Raw genomic sequence first — 24,256 nt, forward strand, 5'->3', positions numbered from 1 at the left:
GACTGCTTGAGCCCAAGAGTTGGAGACCAGTCTAGGCAACAAAGTGAGACCTCGTCTCTACAAAAAAAAATGTTTTAATTACCCAGGTGTGGTAGCTCATGCCTGTGGTCCCAGCTACATGAGAGGCTGAGGTGAGAGGATTGCTTGAGCCCAGGAGGTCAAGGCTGCTGTGAGCCATGACCGTGCCACTGCACTCCAGCCTGGGCGACACAGCAAGAACCTGTCTGGGGAAAAAAAAAAAATGCTGCGTGTGGTGGCTCACGCTTGTAATCTCAACACTTTGGGAGGCCGAGGCAGGATCACTTGAGGCCAGGAGTTTGAAACCAGCCTGGCCAACATGGAGAAACCCCATCTCCACTACAAATGCAAAAATTAGCCAGGCGTGGTGGTGCACAACTATAATGCCAGCTACTCAGGAGGCTGAGGCCAGAGAATTGCTTGAACCCGGGAGGTGGAGGTTGCAGTCAGCCGAGATCGCACCACTGCACTCCAGCCTGGCCAACAGCCCTGTCTCAAAAAAGAAAAGAAACAGAGGCATAATAAAGCTGAGACCATTAAAATATAACACTGAAGAACCACAAGTGTTCTTTAGGTGCCCATTCTGGCACCTGGGCCTCCGTCCCAAGGAGGCTACATACCATAGGAGGCAGCCCTGAAATCACAACCTCCCTCCCCAGCAACGGAGGATGTGGGCACACAAGGAGGGAGGGGAGTGTCCTTTACACCAGGCAGAGGAGTATGATCCTGGCAGAGGAAGCAGCAAGGACAAAGGCAGGAGAGTGGATGTGTGAAGAAGGCCAGGAGTCTAGCAGACAGTTCCTGTTAGGGAGAGTCATTTTTGGAGGAAACTGTCTCAAATAGCACAGCCCTTGAACACCAGAAAAAGAAATGAGGGCAGTGGGCTCAGAGAAGGGAGGCAGCCATAGAAATGCATGGGGAGGGCCAAGGCTGGTGGCTCATACCTGTAATCCCAGCACTTTGGGAGGCTGAGGCAGGTGGATCACTTGAGGTCAGGGGTTCGTGACCAGCCTGGTCAACATGGTGAAACCCCGTCTCTACCAAGAAATGCAAAAATTAGCCAGGTTGGTGGTACACACCTGTAGTCCCAGCTACTTGGGAGAATCACTTGAACCTGGGAAGCGGAGGTTGCAGTGAGCAGAGATCATGCCACTGGACTCCAGCCTGGGTGACAAAGTGAGACTTTGTCTTGAAGAAGAAGGAGAAGGACAAGAAAGAAGAAGAAGAAAGTAGCAGCAGAAGAAGAAATACATGGGGAATGCACCTGGGAGTGCAGTCTGGAAGCTGGATGGGCTTGAGCCAGCAGAAGGGTGGCTGCAGCTGGATCCTAGGCCTTAGGACTTGGGCTTGATATATTTGCACTGAGGGTTGGAGGGCAGGTTTGCAGGCTCTGAGGAGCTCAATATCCACAGGCTGAGTCTGGAGAGCCCCTGGAGCCCATGGGCCAGGATGCCCACCCTCGTGGAAACTAAACAGTAAAGTTAACATTGTCCTTGAATCAGCTGGCCAACCTCTCCATTTTGCAGATGAGGAAACTGAGGTCCAGACAGCCGAAGAGTGGTAGTGTCCAGGACACACAACTGGTAAGCGGGCAAGCACAGGCTGTTGCTTAGCCCAGACTCATTTCCCAGGGCCTCATGCATTCGCTTCCTCCGCGATCCTTAAAGCCCTCCGCTCCAGGCATCCCCAGCCCCTCCCTCTGCCTCAGTTTCCCCACTTGGTACCGGGAGGTGGTAAGTTTGGGGTCGAAGGGCCCCTCCTCTTAGAGCTCCAGCGTGCCCCTCCCCAGCCAAACACAGAAATCCCGCCCCGTTCAGCCCCAACCCCCGCGGACTCCTCCTTGCCTTCCCCTAAGTCGAGGGTCCCAGGCGGCCCGGTCCGAGCCGGCCGATAGCTTTTGGGAGTGGGGGTGGGAACGGGGGAGGGAGGTGAAGCCTGAGAGTGGGTGTCTGGATTGAGCCCCAGGTCTGGCAGCCTCGAGCCTCCGGGGTTGGGGCTGGGCAAGCTGGAGAGGCCCGGCCAGCAGCTGAATGGGTCGAGACTCGGAGACCCGGACCCGAAGAGACGCTGGGCAGGGAGGGAGCGGGATGTGTGGCTGCAGACCTGGGCGGGGGTCGGGGCTGGCCTAGGGCCGAGAGGAACGACAGGCCTGGGATGGGACTGAGGGCAGGGGACGAGGCGAGGGTGGGGCTGGACGTGGGGGAGGGCGGCAGCAGCCAAGCCGGGCTTGGGGCTGGCAGCCGAGCGGCCTCCCCAGGGACCCCGACCCAGCCCGAACGGGAGCCCAGTGGACTGACAGCGTCGCGGCCGGGGGCGTGCGGGGGTACCGGGCAGCCTTCTCAGGGGATTCGCCCATGAAGAAAGAGGGCTCGCTTCTCGGCTGAGGGTCTCTATTCGCCAGCGGGGGCCGGATGATCAAGGGAAAAAAAATTAAAAAGCCCGTGCTTTCCAGAAGAGAATGAAGCGGGGCCGGCGTCCCGGGTTCCCTGCTCGGGTCTCGATGTTACAGCTGCCCCCGCCCCGTCTCCCCAGCACTCACATCCCGCCGCCGTAAGACCCCGGGCCTCGGCCTCTAGCGCAATGTCCCGGGGCGGGGGGCGGAAGGCTCCTCTCGGCCTCTCCACACTCCCGCGTCGGCGGCTGCGGAGGGGGTGGGGGCGGGAGAGGCCCGGGAGGGCGCAGGGGAGGGAAGAGGCGCCCGGCCGGGGGGAAGGGGAGCGGCAGACGCCGAGGCGAGGGATGCGCGCGGCGGGCGGTGACTCCGAGCGGCGGCCGGGCGGGGGGCGCTGGAGGCCAGGCCGGCCAGCGGGGGGTATCCCGAGAGCTCCATGAAGTCCCCCCGGGGCCGCGGACGGGGCGCTGGCTTGGGGAGGCTGTCGGGGGGGCCCCGACATCCATGGCAAGGCGGGGGCCGCGGCGGCGCGCTCGGAGTAAGTCGGGGCTGGGGACCCGCGCCGAGGGGAAGTGGCCGGAGTCGGGGAGGAGCGACTCCGGGCCTGGCCGGAGCAGCCAGGCGGCTCTGTCTCGGTGTCAGTCGGCGGCGCCTCTTCGGAACCCGGGGGAGTCGCCAGCCCCGCGCCGCTCGGCTCGGTGGCTTTTTTGGAAACTTGCAAATGTTTTCGTAGAGAGAAAAGGGGGAGGGAGGGAGCGAGGGAGTGACCGAAACGGAGCTTGGGGCCGCTGGAAGAACTGAGGCCAAGGCCGGGGGAGCTAGAGACGGACTGACAGACAGGCAGACCGACAGAGCGTCGGGGCCGCTGCGCGCCCGAGCCGCACAGGCGCAAGCGGGGCTCTGGCCAAGGATGGGGAAGGGGTGTGGGAGGCGGCTGCCGAGGGTCTGGGATCTCAGGAGGCCGAACGGCCGGGGGCTGGCGGCCGGAACACCTAAGGGCTCAGTGTGGCTGCAAAGTTGGGATCGCATCCCCTAACTGCACGCCCCGCGCGGCTTAGAACGCGCCCCCTGCCCGGCCCTGACTCCCTACGCCGAAAGCCGCGGAGCTAAAAATAACAGTCCTGCGCGCCCCCCGCAGACCGCGACCCCGACCCCTCCCCCGCCCCCTCCCCCCACTGGGCGTGGGGCGAAGCCACAGCTCCCATTTCCCCAAAAGAAAAAAAAAGAAAGAAAGAAAGAAAGAAAGAAAGAAAAGGCGGCGCGGGAGGGGGGCGGGGGGCGGGCCGGGGGCGGGGGGCCCGGCCATATGGATGTGATTTCTCCGCTCCGAGGCAGACGGGCCGCTCCGCAGCGCTCGGCGCCCGCCCGCCGCCCGCCCGGCCTCCGGCTCTCCCTCCCTCCCTCCTGTCCCTCCCTCCCTCCCTCCTTTGCGCTGCTCGCTCGCTCGCTCGCTCGCTCGCCCTCAGCGCATGGGCCCCGCGCCGGGCCCCGGGGCCTCGGGCCGCCGGGACGCCGGGGTCCCCTAGGCCAGGGCGTGGGCGGGGCGGCCAGCCTGACGCAGCTCTGCACCCCCTACCACCACCAGGGCCGGCGGCGGCGGCTGCCCCGAGGGACGCGGCCCTAGGCGGTGGCGATGGGGACCGCCCGGATCGCACCCGGCCTGGCGCTCCTGCTCTGCTGCCCCGTGCTCAGCTCCGCGTACGCGCTGGTGAGTCCCCCGCCGCCAACACTCCGGGACAGGCTGCGGGCTTACCCTGGGGTCCGCGGGATAGGTCTAAGGCACGCAGTCTTGAGTTCCCCCAGTAGTTCGAACTTTGGGTGAGAGTCCCCTCTGATCCAGGATCCTGGGTGCCTGCTGTCTCTGGGATGTCTGGACTGTGGGTTCCAGCTGCCTGAAGCCTCCCTATTTCTGAAGCCTCGTTTGGGGTCCCAAATCTGGCAATTTGTGGTTGAGTTTTCACCATCCTCTGCTTCTGTGAGCACCATGGCTGTTTCTCCCTGGAAGATGACAGTGTGACCCAACAGAAGGCTGGGCTTTGGCCCTGCTGCGTACTCCCACAGACTTTGCTTTGGGGACCTCTGTTTTCTGCAAGTTTGTTGCAGTCCCGGACACAGGGAATGTAGGTCTGAGGTCAGAATCATCCAGGCAGGGGGTAGGATTTAGGGGCCCCCTCCAGCCCTCACACACACACATGCACACGTCTGGCTTCAACCAGGGTAGAAGCTGTTTCCCCAAGGAGGTGGGTGTGGTGTGGCATGGAGAAGGGATGGAGTTCCCTGAAGGAGACTGACCTCACAGTGCACCCCTGTAGGAGAAGCACAGCATATCCTGTGGGGAAGTGAGGAGACCCCTGGAAAGACTGTCACTCCCTGAGAGTGACCTAAAAGCAGAATGGTAGGGAAGGCTAGAGGGAGAGGAGAGACAGAGACAAAGCCGGGTGGGGAGGAGAGATCCCCCCAGCTGGAGGGGTGGACAGACTAAGAACAGCAAAGAAAAATAGGGAGACAGGCAAAGGCAGAAAGCTGGAGACACAGAGTGGGCAGCACCTCCTCCTCCTGGGCCAGGGTCTGGGGCCCACTTTCTGGGAAGGGGGCTGTCCCAGCCCCTCAGTCCTATTCCACAGCAACCCCATCCCCTGGGATGAGCCCGTTCCTGGGGAGGCTGTCTGCCTGTGCACCTAACTTCAAAGCCTCTTCTCCCTGCTCCCCAGTGGGGGTATCTGCCTGCTAGAGAGCAGGGCAGTCAGGCAGCCTCCTCCTCCTGACCAGCAGCAGCTCCCTACACAGGGCAGAGCTCCAGGCAGTTCCAATGAGCCTGGGATTCCTCCACCTTTGCATGATGCCTGTGTAAGCCTGGGCTGTCCTTCTCCGTGCCTCAGTTGCCCCATCTGTAAAAGAGAGGGCCTGGAAGAAACATCTGCCTGAGAATCCCATCATCAGAGGCTCTCCCTTCCTCTGTGGTCCTCAGCACTTCCCACTTACCTGTGCCTACACCCTCACAATTCTGGCCCCAGCAAAGGCTCCCCACCAAAGACAGCCCCATACAAGGCCTTGTGGATGGGGAAATTGAGGTTCAGAGGAGCTCAACACCCTCTGCAGAGACACTCCAAGTACTGACGAATGCCAGGGGATAGAACTACCACCAACCCCACCCCTGGAGTTTGGTGTGTGACGGTCTGAGGGGTAGACAGGGTGATGGGTGTGGGTGTCCTGAGAGTAAGTCTATGTGTCAGAGCAGGGTTCTGTGGGACTCTGGGCATGGTGTTCATCTGGGTCTGTGTGACTGTGAGTGTCTGAGTCCCTGTGTGAGTTCACGTGTCTGAAGCTGTGGTGCATGACTTGGAGGCGCAGTTGTGTGTGTTTGTGTGTGCCTTTGTGAGCGCCTGTGCACCCGGGCCTGTTGTTTTCTTATGTGTATTTCATAAATGCTTCTGTAGGGCTTTCTACTTGCCATTGTTCTAAGCAATTCACGTACATTAGCTAGTCTAATCCTCCCAACCACCCTCAGAGGAAGGTTATTGTCCCCATTTTTAACTGGCCCGAATCACACAACCACAATGACCGTTATTTATCTCATGCCAAGCCCTGTGCCTCTATGTGCGTGTGGAGTATGGGTACCCAGAGCCCCACTGCTCTCCAGGGAAGCTGAGATATATGCAGAGAATCTTCCTGGCTTTGCCCTGGCCCATGTCTGAGAGTAGAAGGACAGATGCCAGTGCTCAGTCTGCCCAGGACCTTGTTGGGGCATGTGAGTTCACTGGACACTCCCTGGCTTCGGGGCCAGAAGATTGGGACTGAAGGGCGGGGGCAGCCTACTCACCCATCCAATATCCTATGGGCCCCCTGGACTCATCTGGGGCCAGCAAGAAGCTGGCAGCCTGCCAGCTCCCTCTCCTGAGCCCAAAGGGCTACTGCCCCCCTTTAGATCTGCACCTATGCCCCTCAAGCCCACCAACCTTATCTCATGGCTGGTCACCAAACCTGTACGCTACCTGCCCAGCTGGTCCCAAGACCAGGCTCACATCTCCAGTGACCTCACATTTGGGAGGGGAAACAGTTACCTGGGAGCCTGGAGTCTGGGGCGGGGTGGAGTTTGGAGGAAGTGATAGACCCACAGATTGTGAGTAGGAGGCAAAGGGGCACTCTTGTCCTTGAGGATGCGTCCTCCTAAGGACCCCCCCAGCATGTACACATGTGGAGGAGAAACTGCAACAAGAGAAGCTGGAGCTCAGCATGGGGCAGGCCTTGAGTGTGAAGATGTGACCACTGGGTAGGACTCACAAGAGACTGTGGTGTGGACTCACAGGCTAGGAGTGTGTGGGACCTTTTCCAGCCTGCTCCAGGGGCAGCTTGGCCATGTTGCTTGCTTTCTTTTTTTCTTGAGACGGAGTCTCACTCTGTCGCCCAGGCTGGAGTGCAGTAGTGCGATCTCGGCTCACTGCAAGCTCCGCCTCCCAGGTTCACGCCGTTCTCCTGCCTCAGCCTCCTCAGTAGCTGGGATTACAGGCGCCCGCCACCATGCCCAGCTAATTTTTTGTATTTTTAGTAGAGATGGAGTTTCACCGTGTTAGCCAGGATGGTCTTGATCTCCTGACCTCGTGATCCACCCGCCTCGGCCTCCCAGAGTGCTGGATTACAGGCGTGAGTCACCACACCCGGCCGGTTGCTTGCTTTTAAAGACAGGAAGAAGCCAACATGTACAGAACTGTGGCTGTCCCCAGATTCTGAGCTAGAAACTGTCACAGATTGTTTTCTTACTTCATCCATTCACCCAGTGATTTCTACGCTAAAGGGCCCTGAGAGTCACACAGTGAGTCTGTGGCACAGCAGGATTTGAACCCAGATCTTTAGACCTTTGCACTGAATTCCTTCCTCAAAAGCAGCACGAGATTTGCTGCTGGCAGGAGATCCTTATGTCTCACTCTGGGGTTTTCTCTTTCTTTTTTCTTTTTTAAAAATTAAATCATGGCCGAGTGCAGTGGCTCACACCTGTAATCCTAACACTTAGGGAGGCCAGGCAGATTACCTGAGGCCAGGAGTTCGAGACCAGCCTGGCCAACATGGTGAAACCCCATCTCTACTAAGAATACAAAAATTAGCCATGCGTGGTGGTACGTGCCTGTAATCCCAGCTTATTGGAAGGCTGAGGCAGGAGAATCGCTTGAACCCAGGAGGCAGAGGTTGCAGTGAACCGAGATCACGCTGCTGCACTCCACCCTGGGCGACAGAGGCTCTGTAAAAAAGAAAAAAAAAAAATTAAATCCTTCTGTTATTTTGTTAATTTTTAACTTCACAACTGATATATGAATATGTTCTTATAAAAGAGTCAAACAAGTCTGTAATCCCAGATACTTGAGAGGCTGAGGAGGGAGAATTGCTTGAGCCCAGAAGTTCAAGGCTGCAATGAGCTACGATCATGCCACTTCACTCCAGCCTGGGTGACAGAGTGAGCCCCTGTCTCTGAAAAAAAAAAAAGAGAGAGAGAGTCAATCAATAAAAATTAAACAGAAGCCCTCCTTGATCACTCCCAAGCCCCAGTTCCCTTCTAGGGAAAACCATTTTTAGCAGTTTGGGTAGAGGGGCGTTCTCCTTCCTCTATCTGTGTGTTTCCAAATGGTACCTCTTTGTGTACATATCAAGTAGATAATTTTGTCATTTTCTATTTGTCTGGTTGTTTTTAAATAAATGGCATCGGTTTCTAGATAGGGATCTGCCACATACACATTTTGACGTAAAGGTGTGTCTTAGAGATCTTCATTTCAGTAAATATGAATCTATATTTTTAAATGCTGCATAGTATTCCAAAACCTGGGACTCATTAAGTAGTCCATAGGAATGTACATTTAGATCATTTCTGCATAATTTGTGTGTGTGTCTATATGTGCGTGATTCCAGATGGTGGCAGGGAAGCTCCTTGAAATGCCCTCTAGCGTCCCCATGTGACTATTTCCTAGTAGGATATTTCTAGATTTTGTCATTGCTGAGCCTGAGAATATACATATTTTTTATTTTAATAGCATGGCCAAATTGCCCTCTAAAAAGCTTGTGCTGCTTTATACTTATACAACACCAAGACCAACCAGGAGGGCCTCTCTGCCCACGCCCACTGTCTCATAGGATGTTAAGAGGATTCTTTGTGTTTCACCTTTGCTTGGATAGGTGAAAATGGTGTCTCTTGTCATTTTAATTTGCTGATTACCAGTGACTTCTGGGCTTTACAGTGAGAGCTTGCTCGGGGCCATTAACCATCATTCTATGGGTTATTTGTCTTTTTCGTATTGATTTGTTGAAGCTTTTTATATCACCTGCCCTTAAACACATTCACCTCAGCTCTTGAAACGGCTTACGGACAGAGCAGTAGGAGGGTGCCGAGCCCTCCCGGGAACTTGGGTTTTCTTCGGAATGTTTTAATGAGGCGTCAAGTAGCCTCCCTCAGATTCCTGTTGTGGGCCTTCTGGGGACACTCCCTGGTCCAGCCACCACATCAGGAAGGCAGCTATTTCAGAAGGAGAGTCCTCAGGAAAAAGAAAAGGTGGGGCGAGGGTTTTGCAGACCTCTGAAATTATCTGCAAAATACGGTGTGACTGGGAGAAGGGCGCAAAGTTTTGCTCAGGTTTGCAGAAACATCAGAGACCTTCAAACCCTTAAAAGCTCCAACTCTGGGGCCAGTCTAATGCCCTTGGTGAGACCTAGTGGGATCCCATTCTGCTGAGCAGGCGATGGCTTAGATTAGGCCATACTGTTCTTCTGGGCCTTGATTCCTCAGCCCAAGTAGGGCCTGCTTATGAAGATCCACCAGGTCGTAGCAGCCAACTCCGCTATCCCAGGCTCCATCCCACTGCCTGCCCCGAAGGCGGCCACGCTGGCTGGCCAGGATGAGAGGCGTCACAGTGCCTCTTCCCCCCCCCCAGCCCCTCCCAGCCCCAAACACAGGCAGCCTGTTCAGGAAGGCCTGGCGAAGGGGAGGAAAAGTCAGCACTTGTCAGCGGTGGCGGGGCAGGACGAGGAGCCTGCTCAGGCCAGCCGGACAGAGAGAGGGCAGCAGGGGTGGGGGAGCAGTCCCAGCCAGCTGGCACGGGAGACATCCAGGGGTGCCAGCATGGGTCCCAGTAGTAGAACCTGGAGGAGGGCTGTAGGAAGGCCAGGAGGTCACGAAGGGGTCTCCTGTTAGCCAGGGTTTTCTCCTTCTGGCTGTGCTGGAGGCATCAACGGCCTGGTTCCCAACACCAGAGCCCAACTGTCCTCTACCCAGTTACAGCTGGGGACAAGCCGCCATCACCGGCACCACAGGCACCTTTATGTCTACCCACCTCTGCTCCTAAATCGGCTTCGGGGAGGCTGCCTTAGGGGATCTGCAAAGGGAGACTTGCTTAATGTAGCAGCTAAAATCCAGGATTATGTAAAGATGATACCGTGGCTGGTGCCAGGGTACCCGTGTGGCTGGGCACTTCCTCCTCTCTTTCCCTTCTTCCAAGGCTGCTGCTTCAGTGTCAAGCAGATCTTAGCTCCATCCCTGGCCCTCCTCTTTCTGTGACTCTTGGCCTCAGTGTCCCTGTCTGTCAAATGGGGATGTGGTAGAAGGTGCAGGAGGCATGGGTTTTAAAGCTCCTTGCTGACCATGGGGAGGATGTGCTACAGTGCAGGGTATTGAAGCCAAGCACCATGATGGCTGGGTTGGGGGAGTCAAGTCAGCCCTAATCAGGACCATAGGAGGAGTGTTGGGGGGATATGGAACAGCTGGTGCAGGGCTGGGTGGCCTGTAAGTGGTGGGTATGGACTAAGTGACCCCTGGCCACAGCCCAGCCCCAGCCCCTCAGTCCTCACCCCTGAGACCCAAGATCTGCAGATCCGCTGGATCTAAGGGGACGCAAGCCTGAGTCCTCTGCACCCTGGTGCTGAGCCAAGAAGACAGGAACTCCTCAAGGGAGAGAGGGTTGCAGGGGCGGGGAGAAGGGAGTAGCAGACAGGGGGCATGCCAGGCTGAGAAGAGTTACAGCTGTCAGCATTTCCCCTTCATCCCCAGGAGATAAGGCCTCCTCAGTCAGGGCAGAGGCAGAGGAGGGGGTCCTTTTTCCTCCTAAGCTCAAGCTTGGGGCCTCTGGCAGTAACCTTGAATCCTAATGTAAGTCCAGAGTGGATCCAGAAATGCAAGGAGCCATTGGGATACTCTTCCATCCCAAAAGCTTGCCAGGAACACCTTATCTAGCAGGTCCTCCTGTAGTCCCTGCCCCCAGTCCACCCTGGGGCCCCATCTCCCATCTGCCCCTCACTGTCACCTGCTGGACTCAGCCATCTACCCAGATAATCTCCCCCAGCCACCTTGGGTCCCTGGCCTGGCTGGGAGCACCCATGTCACCAAGCAGCAGGGGTGCACATGGCGGGGATGTGACTTGCTGCTGCTGCTGCTCACAGTATCAACAATAGCAACCAGCTTTTCCTGAGCTTCACCCCTGCACAGGCTTGTTGTGAAGTACTTAATTTAATCTTCACAGCAGCTTTTTTTTTTTTTTTTTTTTTTTTTGAGATGGAGTTTCGCTCTTGTTGCCCAGGCTGGAGTGCAACGGCGCGATCTCGGCTCACTGGAACCTCCGCTCCCAGGTTTGAGCGATTCTGCTGCCTCGGCCTCCCGAGTAGCTGGGATTACAGGCGCACCACCACACCCAGCTAATTTTGTATTTTTCAGTAGAGACAAGGTTTCTCCATGTTGGTCAGGCTGGTCTCGAACTCCTGACCTCAGGTGATCCACCTGGTTTGGCCTCCCAAAGTGCTGGGATTACTGGTGTTAGCCACCGTGCCGGGCCAACAACAGCCCTATTATTACCCTGATTTTACAGGAAAACTGAGGCACACGGGTTAAGCAACTTTCTCAGACACAAAGCTAGTCAAGGGTGGAGGTGGGATTCACATTGTGGGGCTGGTGGCAGAATCTCCTTGAAGAGGAGGGCACAGCTGGAGGGAGGAGTGAACAGGAGTGGGGGCATTCCAGGCACGGAGCTGTGAGCTAACGTTTGGAGGGGTAGTGCACTTGGTGTGGGGTTGTCCTCCTCTTCTTGGGAAAGTGCTTCCTTAACTTTAACATGAGTTATTCTTGTTGCAATGGCTGTGCTAACAGATAAATAGGTCCTAAAGTTCAGGGAGGCCAGAGGTGGGGCCACCACCCCTATGGATGAATGAAGGAGTGTGGGAGTCATGCGTGCTGGAAGCACGTATCTTTCCCTCTCCTGAACATCCTAACTCCAGAAAAAGGGGTGTGCCTCCTCCTGGCCATGGAGAAGGTGAAGCCAACAGCTGGAGGTAGAGGCTGAGCCAATTCGTTGAGTCAGTGAGGGGTGTGTTGGTCAGCTCTCGGTGGTCAGGCTGCCAAATGGCCACTCAGTTTTCAACCCATGACTGCCTGCCTGCCTGCAGTCTAGGCCATCAGGGGTGACCCCCAGTCATATCAGTAGGCTGGTCTGTCTGTTGGGAGGCCCAGGGAGTCAGCAAGTCTCTAGGGATGTGTGGGAGCCTACGTCAGTCACTCCAGAGCTCTCCATCAGCTGGAGAAAATACAGCACAATGGGTTTATCTTGAGAGGGGTGGAGGTGGCAGAAGAAGAAGGATAGTGGGGAAGGGGTAAGACAACAAGATGGCAAAGGCAGTGTAGATGGTAGTTGGGCAGGTGGCAGTATTGCTGATGGTGCTAATGTTGCCTTGGTGATGCTGGAGGTGGTGGCAGTGGTGCTGGTGCTGGTGATGTACCAATTGTGATGGTGCAGATGGTGGTGATGGTGGTTATATTGATGGTTACAGTAGTGCTCATGGTGGTAACGGTGATGCCAGTGGTGGTGGTGGTAGTACTGGGAGGGACTGGTGATGCTGGTGTTGGTGTTAGTGACAGTAATGATGGTTATTGATGGAGGTACTAGCAGCAACGATGGAAATGGTAGTTAATGGGTGCTGTAAATGGAGTGAGGTGGACAGGGATCAGCCCCCTCACCAGCATGGATCCCCCATGTCGGAGGCACAGGGAGAGCTTCAAGTTAGTCTTGGAGGCCCCTGGATCCTGGCAAGTCCAACTTGTCCTCCCTTAAGCCATCCCATCATTCTGTGTCTACCTCTGCCCCAGCCAGCTCAGCCATAGCTGGGGAAGCAAAGAGACTAGGATAGAGGAGCTTAGGCCAGCCGCCAGCACGTGAGGATCTGCTCCAGCCCTTCCTGGGGTCCATAGTACCAGCGGAGATCTCAGGGTCCACCTCAGCCCCCAGAGACACCAGAAGCACGGGCCACCCACAGACGCAAAGGCTAAGGAGCTGCCGCCTAACTCACAGACGCACACACGCCGCCCTATGCCCAGAAATACATGTGCACGTGCATGCTCACAAACACGTCCGGCTCGCGTCCCACACTGACACGCTGGGAAGTCTCCATGTGAGAACGCGCACGGACGGGCACACACAGGTGCACGCGCCGGCCACTCGAGGATGCGCCGCCACGCGCGCGCACGCACAGGGACGCGCACGCGGCTCCGCTAAGTGGAACCAGCAGAACCCGAGGCCGGCCGAGCCAATTGGAGACTCCTTGGCCCTGGAAGCCCTCGCTGCTGCCGCCAAGAGACGCGGTCAATTAACTTCTCCCTGCAGCCAGGCTCTCTGACCCGGCCTGCCCGCCCCTCCCGCCGGTGCCCGCCTCATGCCCGACCCGCCTCCTTCCTCCCCTGCCTCCTCTGGGTCCTCCCGCCCTGCACAGCCACGCTCGGACTGCAGGGCCCCGGCCCCGCCTTGGCGCGTCTGAAGGATGCGGCTCTGCCCTGGAGCTTAGAAGACGTAGCCTTTTGGGGGAGGGATGGAGGGGGTCATCTCAGGGGACATACCCCTGCCCAGGGGTCTGAGGAAACACGACCCTGAATTAAGAGGGATGGGGCTGAGGGCTTCACAGCCCCGCCCTGGGGAGGTTTCAGAGACCGCCTTAACCTCTGCGGGTCACATTCACGGGAATGGCTGGGCTAGGCACACCAAGCTGCTCCCAACTGCTTTTCTCCCAAGTCAGAGGACAGAGGCTCAGACCCCTCAGCAGCCACCTGCTCAGGGTGAGCCTCCACCCGCATGATATTTCATTTCCTTTCTTATAATGAGGCCAGTGAGTCCCGGTGGGTGGCAGCCGGGGCCCAGGGTGTGCAGGTTGGAGGGAAGGGAAAGGACATTCCAGGCAGAGAAGAGCAGGAGTGAGGGCCTGAGTGTCATCAGAACTCCAAGTCTGGATGGAGGGAGCTCCCAGATAAGCAGTGGAATGAGAGGGACTCCCACCCCCAGCCAGCACCAGAGTGCCCAGCCCAACCCAGGCCGCGTGCCAACAGTTCCTCCATCCTCTCTTTCTCTCTCTTGGGATTGTAAGGAGGGGAGGCATTGAGGCACTCACCGTTCACTGGGGACAGCATTGACTGGGGAGCTGGGCCAAGATGGAAATTGGTGACTCCCAAGGCCCCCCAGGGTGCCAGGACTTGAAGGACTCCAGGCTGGGTTTGTCTCCCCACAGTTCACCACTCCTTATCCACCCCCTGCCCCCGACTCATGTCCCCAGCAGGCAGCCAGGATCCTGTGTGGATCCATCCTGGGACATTCCATTCCAGTCCCATGTACCCCTGGGGAAAGGACTGGACAGAGAATATCAGTGACTGCAGCCTACAGGGTTACTGGCGGGCAGGCAGGAGAGAGCCCCTGCTTTTTCCCTTCGATCAGGCAGGCCCTACCCCTCAGAGCCACAGCTTCCCATCTGTAAGGTGTGAGCTCCATAGAGCATATTCCCCACATGCAGGGGAAATCCCACCTTCCCTCTAGAGTCAGGGCCTTTTGAAAGGGGGTAATCCCTCTGGGAAATTGGGATGTCTCTGGGACCTGCTGCTGCGCCAGAAAGTCCTGCCTGTGGTCTGACCTTCGGCTTGGCAGGTGGATGCAGATGACGTCATGACTAAAGAGGAACAGATCTTCCTGCTGCACCGTGCTCAGGCCCAGTGCGAAAAACGGCTCAAGGAGGTCCTGCAGAGGCCAGGTGGGGGTCAAAGGAAGAGGGTCTGGGGATGAGGTCAGGTGAGGGAGGGGCCAGTCAAGGGCGGGACACAGGATACAGAGCCAGGTGAAGGCTCTCTGTGGGGGCGGACTCAGGTAAAGAGGGCCAGGCCAACGTGAGAACCGAAGTGGGGTGCGTGGTGCAAGAGTGGAGTCAGCAGGCTCGGGCATCCATGGCTTGTCCTAAGTCTCGAGCTCAGGTCCCTGTGTTGCCCACCACCAGCACTCAGACTGATAGCTGTCGGGTTAATCTCATCAACCAAAGAGGCCCAGACCCCAACTGACTGAAGGAGAGGAGCCGCTTCCTCCCCTGACAAGCCCTTAGGGTTCTGCAGGGGTTGAGGCTGGTGATCGCCCAGAACACAAGCACACAATGACAAACACACCCTGTGGCACACAGATTTTGCTCACACTCACAGAGACTCACATGGTCTCTGCAGTCACAGCCCCACCGATGCCAGCCCCAACAGTGGCTCCCAGTCACATCGAGATCTGAGGGGTCAGATGGGCCCCCTCACTCTGGGTCCTGAACCCAGCCCCTCTTCTTAATTGTGAAAGCCTGGAGGAGCCTGTCTTTGCCCCTCATCATCCACCATGGAGCCTCTCTCTTCCTACTGTACCCCACCCTGCTACCCACATCCCCACACTGAGGCCCGAGGGTGGAGGCAGGAAAATGAGCACAGTCATTCTCATCCCAGTCCAGGCTGCCTGGACTCAGCTTCCCATCATTGCCACAGACCCGACATGTGAGGACCAGGGGGGCCTAGCTTGGGCGGTGGCTGAAGGAATACAAGTCAGAAAATGAGGAAGACTTTGTGGCTAGGAAGAAAGACCTCTCCAGCCTGGGCAACATAGTGAGACCCCATCTCTAAAAAAAAAATTTTTTAATTAGCGAGGTATGGTGGTGCACACCTGTAGTCCCAGCTATAGGGGAGGCTGAGGTGGGAGGATCACTTGAGCACAGGAATTTGAGGCTGCAGTAATTCGTGATCATGTCACTGCACTCCAGGCTGGGCGATAGAGGGAGACCTTGTCTCAAAAAAAAAAAAAAAAAAAAAGACCTCCAGCATCTCTCCAATGAGAAGAGAGGCCAGGCTCCATCTCAGATTAGGCATCTCAACGGCCACTGTGGAAGCTGTGAACCACATACTTGAGGATCCAGGGCAGGGGATGGGGTGGTCTTCTCTGTCCACTCTTGACTGTACCACCTTGCTCGTGTCTTCTCACCACCAGCTTCTTTACCTGCACAGCACTCAGGCCAGACTTCATTTTCGCTATGTAACCTGTCCATTGACATCACCCACTCTGTCTGCTTTCACCGTGCGCCCCCTGGTGGGGCCTTCACTGCTGCGTGGCCTTGGCCCCCACCCACTCCTGACTCCTGGGTGGGAGGATACCACCTCTGCTCTGTCTTGCCTAGTTTAGTGCTCACCCCACTAGCTGATCCTGCACTCCCATTCCAACCCTGGGGGACAATCTCCACCTCCTCTTATTACTTCACCTGGCAAGCACTTTACACTTTGTTAAACACCTCCTCACCCATCGTCTCAGATCTCCCAACAGCCTAGGTGGCAGCAGGGCAGGAGACAACCCCCCCATTGTACAAAGGGGGAGTCTGAGGCCAAAGAGTACCCCAGGTCTCCTGTTGTAGCACAGCTGACAGCCATCATTACCACCCTGGTTTCTCCAGCCAACATAATGGAATCAGACAAGGGATGGACATCTGCATCCACATCAGGGAAGCCCAGGAAAGATAAGGCATCTGGGAAGCTCTACCCTGAGTCTGAGGAGGACAAGGAGGCACCCACTGGCAGCAGGTACCGAGGTACGTCTCTGCTTCCATGCATCCAGCTGGCATGGGCTTAGATCCACCCACCCCCATTGCACTGTCCCTCTGATGTGAGCTCATGCTTCTTGGCTCTTATAGAAAGTAAAAGGCTGCAGCCACATCCCCAGGCAAGGGGCTGGGAGAAGACAGAGTGTAGTGGGAAGGAAGGGGAGCTAGATGGCTCAGGCCTCAGAAAGAGATGAACAGAGAACTCTCCAGCACCACACCAAGAGTGGACCCAGGGCTACGGTCCCACCCATGGAGAGAAAGAGAGATGACAGAGAACCCTGGGGGACAGAGAGGCAGGGAGAGATACACAAAGACAGAGAGTGACAGAGAAAGACAGGGAGAGGCATGGAGACAGAGATCAACAGAGGCAGGGAGAGACAGTCACAGAGATAGAGGGGACCAGGAGGCACACACTGAAGTCTGGGCTCAGTGTGTCAGAGGAGGTACATGGGGACACATAGTGGATAGGGCCACAGAAATAGAGAAGGAGAGGAGGGCAGTGGCAGAGGGTGGGGCCAGAGGCAGTGGGACAAGGAGGGGAGAAGAGAAGGGAGGGAAGCAGATGAGGAAAGGCAGACAGAGCCCAGGCTTTGGCCACAGGGCCGGTTTCAGCCGGTCGGGTGGGCAGCAGATTCCAGATGGGCCACATCTGGGAGGCTGTGGTCACCCTGTGGCTCCCTGGGGACCAGAGGGAATTGTGGGCCTGGGGTGGGGCTGGGAATATGGCGCCCAGGACAGAGAGCCTTTCACCAAGCCAGGGCGGGTCCAGCCATCAAGGCAGCCTTCCAGGGTGGCTGGAGAGTCCTGTGGTTGGAGCCCTACAGAGGGAGAGAAGGGGGCTGCAAGCTGGGAGTGGAATGTGGAAGATCCAGAGGCTGGGGACCCTCCAAGGTCACTTAGCCTCCCTGCAGTGAGGCTGGGGCTCCAAAGTGGGATGTCACCCTACTTTGAATCCCACCATTAGCACTTAGATTTGGGGAATCGATCTCCCCCAGCAGTGGCCGTGGGAGTCTCACAGCAGGTACTCAGGGCAGGCATTGAGTGGTGGTAGAAGCGTGGGCCAATGTGGTTAATCCCAACTTCCCAATGAGGAAATGGAAATAGAAAGACTTGGGACACCTGCATGAGGTCAGCAGCTCCTTGGAGTCCAGCTGGCACTAGAAACCAGACCTCCTGCCTCCTGTCCATGATCCCAGGGGAAGGGGCACACAGGGAGCCTCCCAGCTGAGGGAGAGTTAGTCTGGGTACTTGCCCTTCTTCAGAGACACCTGGAAGGTGGTTCCAAGAGCAGAGAGAAAGGCGAGAGGCCTGGCCCGGGGCTGAGCACTTGAAGAGGACAGGGCCCTGTGTTGTATGACCTCAGCAAGTTGCCTACCTGTCTTGGCCTCTGTCAGCCCATCTGGAAAATGGGGCCAGTGCCAGTACCTGTATCGCAGAGGCCATAGTAAATTCTATGAGGCCAGGTGGGTACAGCCCACAGAAATACATTTTCTCCAGAGTTCTCCAAAGCCTGAATTTTCCTGCTTGGGGCACACCTGTCCCTGCAGGAACCAACAACCACTGATGGGCCAGGTGCAGTGGCTCAAGCCTGTAATCCCAGCACTTTAGGAGGCCGAGGCAGGCAGATCACCTGAGGTCAGGAGTTTGAGACCAGCCTGACCAACATGGAGAAACCCCATCTCTACTAAAAATACAAAATTAGCCAGGCATGGTGGTGCATGCCTGTAATCCCAGCTACTCGGGAGGCTGAGGCAGGAGAATCACTTGAACCTGGGAGGCGGAGGTTGCAGTGAGCTGAGATCACGCCATTGCACTCCAGCCTGAGCAACAAGAGCGAAACTCCGTCTCAAAAAAACAAAACAAAAACAAAAAAAAAACAAACCACAGATGTATTCATCCTTCTGGGTCACTAATCATGGCCTTGACTCTCCCTTGGTATCCCCTACCCTGTCTGTCTCTGGGCACAGGGCGCCCCTGTCTGCCGGAATGGGACCACATCCTGTGCTGGCCGCTGGGGGCACCAGGTGAGGTGGTGGCTGTGCCCTGTCCGGACTACATTTATGACTTCAATCACAAAGGTGAGGCCTGCTGGAAGGGGTGGGGATTACAAGGAGGCTGAGACTTGGAGCTAGGGGTTCAGTGCCTCCAGACCTCCCTGCCGGCCCTGACCTCACATGGACCTGCAGGCCATGCCTACCGACGCTGTGACCGCAATGGCAGCTGGGAGCTGGTGCCTGGGCACAACAGGACGTGGGCCAACTACAGCGAGTGTGTCAAATTTCTCACCAATGAGACTCGTGAACGGGTGCGAGCCTTTCTCCTCCCCAACCTGACCGGGATAAATTCACTCCCACCCCACGGGTGACCCCTGACCCAGCCCTGACTCCTGACCTTGACTCCTCCAGCAACCTTACCCTGGCCTCTTGCTCTTACCCTGATGCTCTCCCTGGGTCCCAGGGCTCTGACTGTGTCTCCCCCCCGCCCCGCACAGGAGGTGTTTGACCGCCTGGGCATGATTTACACCGTGGGCTACTCCGTGTCCCTGGCGTCCCTCACCGTAGCTGTGCTCATCCTGGCCTACTTTAGGTGGGCGGGGCGGGGCGAGAGGCGGCGGGACATGGTGGAGGGGGGACGGTGGCCGAGGTCTGATGCGACCCCCTCCCTGCACCCATCACCCCCGGCGGGTGTCCCTACCTACGGCGCACAACCCAGCTTCCTGTCCACCCACCGCGCGTCCCCGTGCCCACACCCACGGTCATGTCGCGCGCCCCGCAGGCGGCTGCACTGCACGCGCAACTACATCCACATGCACCTGTTCCTGTCCTTCATGCTGCGCGCCGTGAGCATCTTCGTCAAGGACGCGGTGCTCTACTCTGGCGCCACGCTTGATGAGGCTGAGCGCCTCACCGAGGAGGAGCTGCGCGCCATCGCCCAGGCGCCCCCGCCGCCTGCCACCGCCGCTGCCGGCTACGTGAGTACCCCTCTGCCCGCCCGCTCCCGGTGCCGCCACTGGCCTCGTGGGGCCCCGCCCCGCCCCGCCCCCCTCCAGCCCGGCCCTCGCCCTGCCCGCCTCCTGCCAGCGCCACTGGCTTCAGCCACTCAAACCCATCTCATAGGGTCCCTCGCAACCCTCAGCTCTGCCGCCGACCCTGCTGCCAAGGGCTCCGAGTGTCCCACACGCCCCGCGCTGCCATCAAGGCTCCTACCTCAACCCAGTACCCTCTAGCCACTCTACCTCTTCACTTTGCCTCCTGCCCCTGACACCGCACCCGCCTGAGAGAGCCCCCCAAGCGAAGCCTGCCCCTTCCTGGCCTGTTTGGCCGGCACCACTTGTCCTCTCCTGCCGCCCCAGCCCCCCAGCCCAGCCCTGACTTCCCGGAGGCAGGCCCTGCCCTCTGACTAACACCAGCTGGTCTCTTAGGCGGGCTGCAGGGTGGCTGTGACCTTCTTCCTTTACTTCCTGGCCACCAACTACTACTGGATTCTGGTGGAGGGGCTGTACCTGCACAGCCTCATCTTCATGGCCTTCTTCTCAGAGAAGAAGTACCTGTGGGGCTTCACGGTCTTCGGCTGGGGTACGCGGGCACAGCGGGTAGTGAGGCGCCGGCAGGGGTGAGACCGTGGGTGACAGGGAGAGGGCAGCCCCTGGGGGGAGGCACCCACACAGCACATCCCGCCCCAAGTGGAACAGCAGGAGGGAGGCCTGCCGCCCTTCTGTGATCCTGACCCCATTCCAGGCTCAGGGAACAGCAGGGCTTGGCCAGGGATCAGGTTCACCTGAGGTTAGATTCACCTGAATTGAGGCTCTGCCCAGGAGAGGGAAAGGAGGAACCATCAGGCCAAGATTCAGCTCAGGATCAGAGTAGGATACTGGGTTAGAGGTCAGCCTGGGGCTGGAATTGGGATCCGGGACCCTCCCTCTACCCTGAGCCCCATGGACTAGGCCAGCATCTATTACCCCACCAGTCCCCTTGCTGGGATGGGGTGCGGGGCTGCCCACACCATTGCCAGCCTCAGCAGGCCTGCGGGGTCCATGGCCCAGAGCCGTGGGCCCAGCACCTCAGCATCACCTGAGCTTCACAGCACCTCTGCAGAATGGGTTGCTGGAGCCGCGCACTCCTCCCAGCCCCCCACAGGCTCTGGGATCCAGTTACCGATAATTGTCCATTATTGTTGGCAGCTGCAGAGCTTGGCTGGGCTCCGGGACAACTGGCCAGACTGCAGAGGGGTGGGCCGGGTGGCTGGAGCCCTCTCCGCACTCAGCACCCAGAGGCCCACAGGTCAACAGCCACCGCCTCCCTGCCCCTCGACATACATCCTGACCCTGACCTCACCATGACAAGCCCCAGAGTTGGGGAGACCTGGGCCCAGTCCTAGGAACAGATGCAGGCTCTGGGGCTAGGAGGTGTCCTAGTGGACTGGCGATATGCAGATCGGGAGTGCATAGAATCCTGGGGCACAGGAATATCACAGCTCTTTTTCTTACCCTAAAGCCAGGTCATACCCTATCCCTCCAAGGGTGTACCAGGCCTAGAGTCAAGTTGGTGGTGTGTGGTCGGGGAGGACCTGGGGCTCCCTTCCCAGAGGCACAGCTCACCCAAATATACCATGTGCCCCTTGAGCTGGCGCAGGCCAGGACATACTGACACACCGAGGTCTCCCTGTGGCCTCTGCTTGGGACAAAACCTCTCACCCCATCCAGTCTCATCCACGAGGGCTAGGACCTTTCAAACCAGGTTGTGGGGGGTGCTGTGCTGGGGCGAAAAAAAATGTGGAAAATAGGCTGTCTCCCCATGGGAGCTGCAAGTCCAAAGCAGTGCCCTCTGCAGAGGGAATGGACAGGGCATGGATCAGTTAGTGATACCTTATTATTATATTATACCTTGTACCCCATATATGCGCATATGACATGGAGCCAAGATGGGGGCAGAGGCTGAGCTGGGTTTTGAGGGCTGGAGCCCCAAGGGGAAGCTGTTAGGGCACCACATGGCAGAGTGTGTCTCTGTCACCAAGTGGACCAAGTGCCCAGTGTCAGGGGTTCAGGGCAATGGTGGGGTAAGCTGGGGGTCATCGAGGATGAGGGGGGAATGACCTTGTGGACAGCAGCCACAGTCCTGCACACTGTCCCCCTCTGTGCCCGCAGGTCTGCCCGCTGTCTTCGTGGCTGTGTGGGTCAGTGTCAGAGCTACCCTGGCCAACACCGGGTAGGTCCAGGTGGAGAAGGGGCCCAGGCAAGAAGCACCCCTGGGTCCCTTTTCTTCCAGGAAGCATGTGAGAGGGCCTCCTGTACCCTGGCCTCAAACGGCCCAGCCTCAGGAGTTCTCAGTCCAGCCTCAAGCCAGGAGCACCCTCAGGGTCACAGGAGGCTACTTCCAAAGAGGCCTGTGAGGGCGGCCTCAGGCCTGGCCACACCCACCACCCCTGCCCTGTGTCCTCAACAGCTAATGTCAGACCAGACCAAATCTGGGCCTCTGTGGGCAGTCTTAGGATGGGAACAGGAGGGATGGGAGCTAATGCCTCAACCTCCCCCAGGTGCTGGGACTTGAGCTCCGGGAACAAAAAGTGGATCATCCAGGTGCCCATCCTGGCCTCCATTGTGGTGAGCAGGGGTGGGCTGCTGGCCACAGGGGTGGGTGGGATGTGCGCCTGGGTCCCCTGGAACCAGCCCCTGACAGGGACCTAGGAGGCTTCCCTGGACCCCAGTGTCAGAGCTACAGAGGCCGGAGGACCAGCTGATCCACACTCCAGCCCAGAAAGGAAAACCAGGGGCTCAAGGAGCCACCCAGAGATGCAGTGACAGAGCAGAGCCTATGGCCGTGGCTGCCAGGCCTTGCCCCGCCCCACTAGGGTGCAGCCTCCAGACGCAGCCCCCTCACTCCCACAGCTCAACTTCATCCTCTTCATCAATATCGTCCGCGTGCTCGCCACCAAGCTGCGGGAGACCAACGCCGGCCGGTGTGACACGCGGCAGCAGTACCGGTGAGCCCACCATGCCTGCCATGCCCTGGCTCCTCAGGGGTCCCTAAGTCCCGGTACCATGTACCCCAGGAAAGACAGTGGCCCCATGAATGATCCTGGGGCAAGGGAAAGGACCCAGCGTCTGACTCCCTGGCTGTCCTCACCCACCTGGCCTGCCCAGCAGTGATGGGAGGCCCTAGGGGCACCCCAAAGCCAGCCTGCCCACTTGTACCAGGCCCTGCACTAGAGCTGGAGTCTGTGAGTGTGCGATGAACTTGAACCTCTCCTCAAAGAGTTGGTTGCAGGGGGTCTGAGGAACAGGTAGGCGGTGAGTGGCCCCAGGAAGGCCGCAGCTCAGCTGAAACCTGAGGAGCGGACTGTGGGATAGTGAGGTTCGACCGTGGAGGGGAGTGCTTGCCAGCTGAGGGATCCACAGGTGCGAAGGGCCCAGGGACAGGGGGACTGTCATTTGAAGTCCGCTCCGGGACACAGCTGAGAACCAACGGGCCCTATTAGCACTTAGCCAGGACAGCAGCCATGCAGGTGAACTGGCTTGTCCTCCCGTGGTGACTGGAGCCCTGGGCCCCTTTGAGCTTCCGGAGCCTGGGGCTGGCAGGGTGGGGGGTGGCACAATGCTTGTTGAAGGGGAAGTGGCTTGGCCCTGACCTACCTGCCCCGCTGGCCCAGGAAGCTGCTCAAATCCACGCTGGTGCTTATGCCCCTCTTTGGCGTCCACTACATCGTCTTCATGGCCACACCATACACCGAGGTCTCAGGGACGCTCTGGCAAGTCCAGATGCACTATGAGATGCTCTTCAACTCCTTCCAGGTGCGCAGTGCTGGCCCGGGCCTGGCTGAGGGTGGGAGGGGTTCCGGGGGCAGGCCTGATTCGAGACACCCCTCTTCACAGGGATTTTTTGTCGCCATCATATACTGTTTCTGCAACGGCGAGGTAAGCAGGAGACAGTGTTGGCGTAGGGCAGGGTGGGGCAGATACCCCAGAGGCTTCCTCAAGGCTCATTTCTCCATTCTTCCACCCCGTTATTTCTTTGTTCCTCCAAGAACACCCCTGAGGACATTCTGAAAGCAGAGAAGTCTTTCCAGATGATGCAGGTTCAGGATGTGCTAGGATATGGGGACTCTTCAGTCACTGGCATAGCCAAGTGTCTTCCCAGCCCCATGGTTCAATTATCTGTGACCCAGATTGGAGGACTCAGCCACCTTTGGGGCAATTTGAGCCTTGTAGATTCTGGGTGTGTCGGCTGCCTGTAGCCAAGCACCCTGTTGTGAGGATGGGATTTCACTTGGCCTTGGAGTTTCCCAGGAGTCCCCTATTCCCATTTTCATTCCGTGCTGGGTGTCCAGGGGCTGGGATGGGGCATCCCTGGGGTTGGGAGACACACCTGACTGCCGTACCCTTACTGCCCCAAGGTACAAGCTGAGATCAAGAAATCTTGGAGCCGCTGGACACTGGCACTGGACTTCAAGCGCAAGGCACGCAGCGGGAGCAGCAGCTATAGCTACGGCCCCATGGTGTCCCACACAAGTGTGACCAACGTCGGCCCCCGTGTGGGACTCGGCCTGCCCCTCAGCCCCCGCCTACTGCCCACTGCCACCACCAACGGCCACCCTCAGCTGCCTGGCCATGCCAAGCCAGGGACCCCAGCCCTGGAGACCCTCGAGACCACACCACCTGCCATGGCTACTCCCAAGGACGATGGGTTCCTCAACGGCTCCTGCTCAGGCCTGGACGAGGAGGCCTCTGGGCCTGAGCAGCCACCCGCCCTGCTACAGGAAGAGTGGGAGACAGTCATGTGACCAGGCGCTGGGGGCTGGACCTGCTGACATAGTGGATGGACAGATGGACCAAAAGATGGGTGGTTGAATGATTTCCCACTCAGGGCTGGGGCCAAGAGGAAAAACAGGGAAAAAAAGAAAAAAAAAAAAAAGAAAAAAGAAAAAGGAAAAGGAAGCGGTGTGTGGCTTCCTGTGGCCCAAACTGGGGACTTA

General features: G+C 58.0%; 1 protein-coding gene across 3 annotated transcripts; it reads left to right on the top strand.

Moving 5' to 3' along the window:
* The first annotated feature begins 2,780 nt into the window (after positions 1 to 2,780).
* PTH1R (parathyroid hormone 1 receptor) lies at positions 2,781 to 24,218 on the top strand. 3 transcript variants are annotated; one of them, XM_031009352.3, is made up of 15 exons: positions 2,781 to 2,948; positions 3,996 to 4,118; positions 14,332 to 14,434; positions 16,142 to 16,276; positions 18,256 to 18,366; positions 18,475 to 18,593; positions 18,780 to 18,874; positions 19,064 to 19,259; positions 19,710 to 19,863; positions 21,432 to 21,492; positions 21,821 to 21,887; positions 22,173 to 22,267; positions 22,934 to 23,075; positions 23,157 to 23,198; positions 23,678 to 24,218. In XM_031009352.3, exons 2-15 carry the CDS (start codon positions 4,044 to 4,046, stop codon positions 24,062 to 24,064), a joined length of 1,782 nt encoding a protein of 593 aa, XP_030865212.2. In that variant the 5' UTR covers positions 2,781 to 2,948; positions 3,996 to 4,043; the 3' UTR covers positions 24,065 to 24,218. The 3 variants fall into 3 exon arrangements, with proteins under 3 accessions (XP_030865212.2, XP_055238181.2, XP_055238180.2); XM_055382206.2 differs by lacking the exons at positions 2,781 to 2,948; positions 3,996 to 4,118 and adding an exon at positions 10,961 to 13,475 and having other exon boundaries at positions 22,938 to 23,075; XM_055382205.2 differs by lacking the exons at positions 2,781 to 2,948; positions 3,996 to 4,118 and adding an exon at positions 10,965 to 13,475.
* The last annotated feature ends 38 nt before the right edge of the window (positions 24,219 to 24,256 follow it).

Source organism: Gorilla gorilla, chromosome 2 (genome assembly GCF_029281585.2).
Source record: "Gorilla gorilla gorilla isolate KB3781 chromosome 2, NHGRI_mGorGor1-v2.1_pri, whole genome shotgun sequence".
In the NCBI taxonomy this organism is placed as follows: domain Eukaryota; kingdom Metazoa; phylum Chordata; class Mammalia; order Primates; family Hominidae; genus Gorilla; species Gorilla gorilla.

What these genes read in the sequence shown, in the direction of transcription:
- PTH1R (XM_055382205.2), top strand. Translation starts at nt 13,383, where the DNA reads ATGGCTGGGCTAGGCACACCAAGCTGCTCCCAACTGCTTTTCTCCCAA. An exon ending in GGAGGTCCTGCAGAGGCCAG is followed by an intron (nt 14,435 to 16,141) that starts GTGGGGGTCAAA and finishes TGGTTTCTCCAG; the next exon opens with CCAACATAATGGAATCAGAC. An exon ending in CTTCACGGTCTTCGGCTGGG is followed by an intron (nt 19,864 to 21,431) that starts GTACGCGGGCAC and finishes CTGTGCCCGCAG; the next exon opens with GTCTGCCCGCTGTCTTCGTG.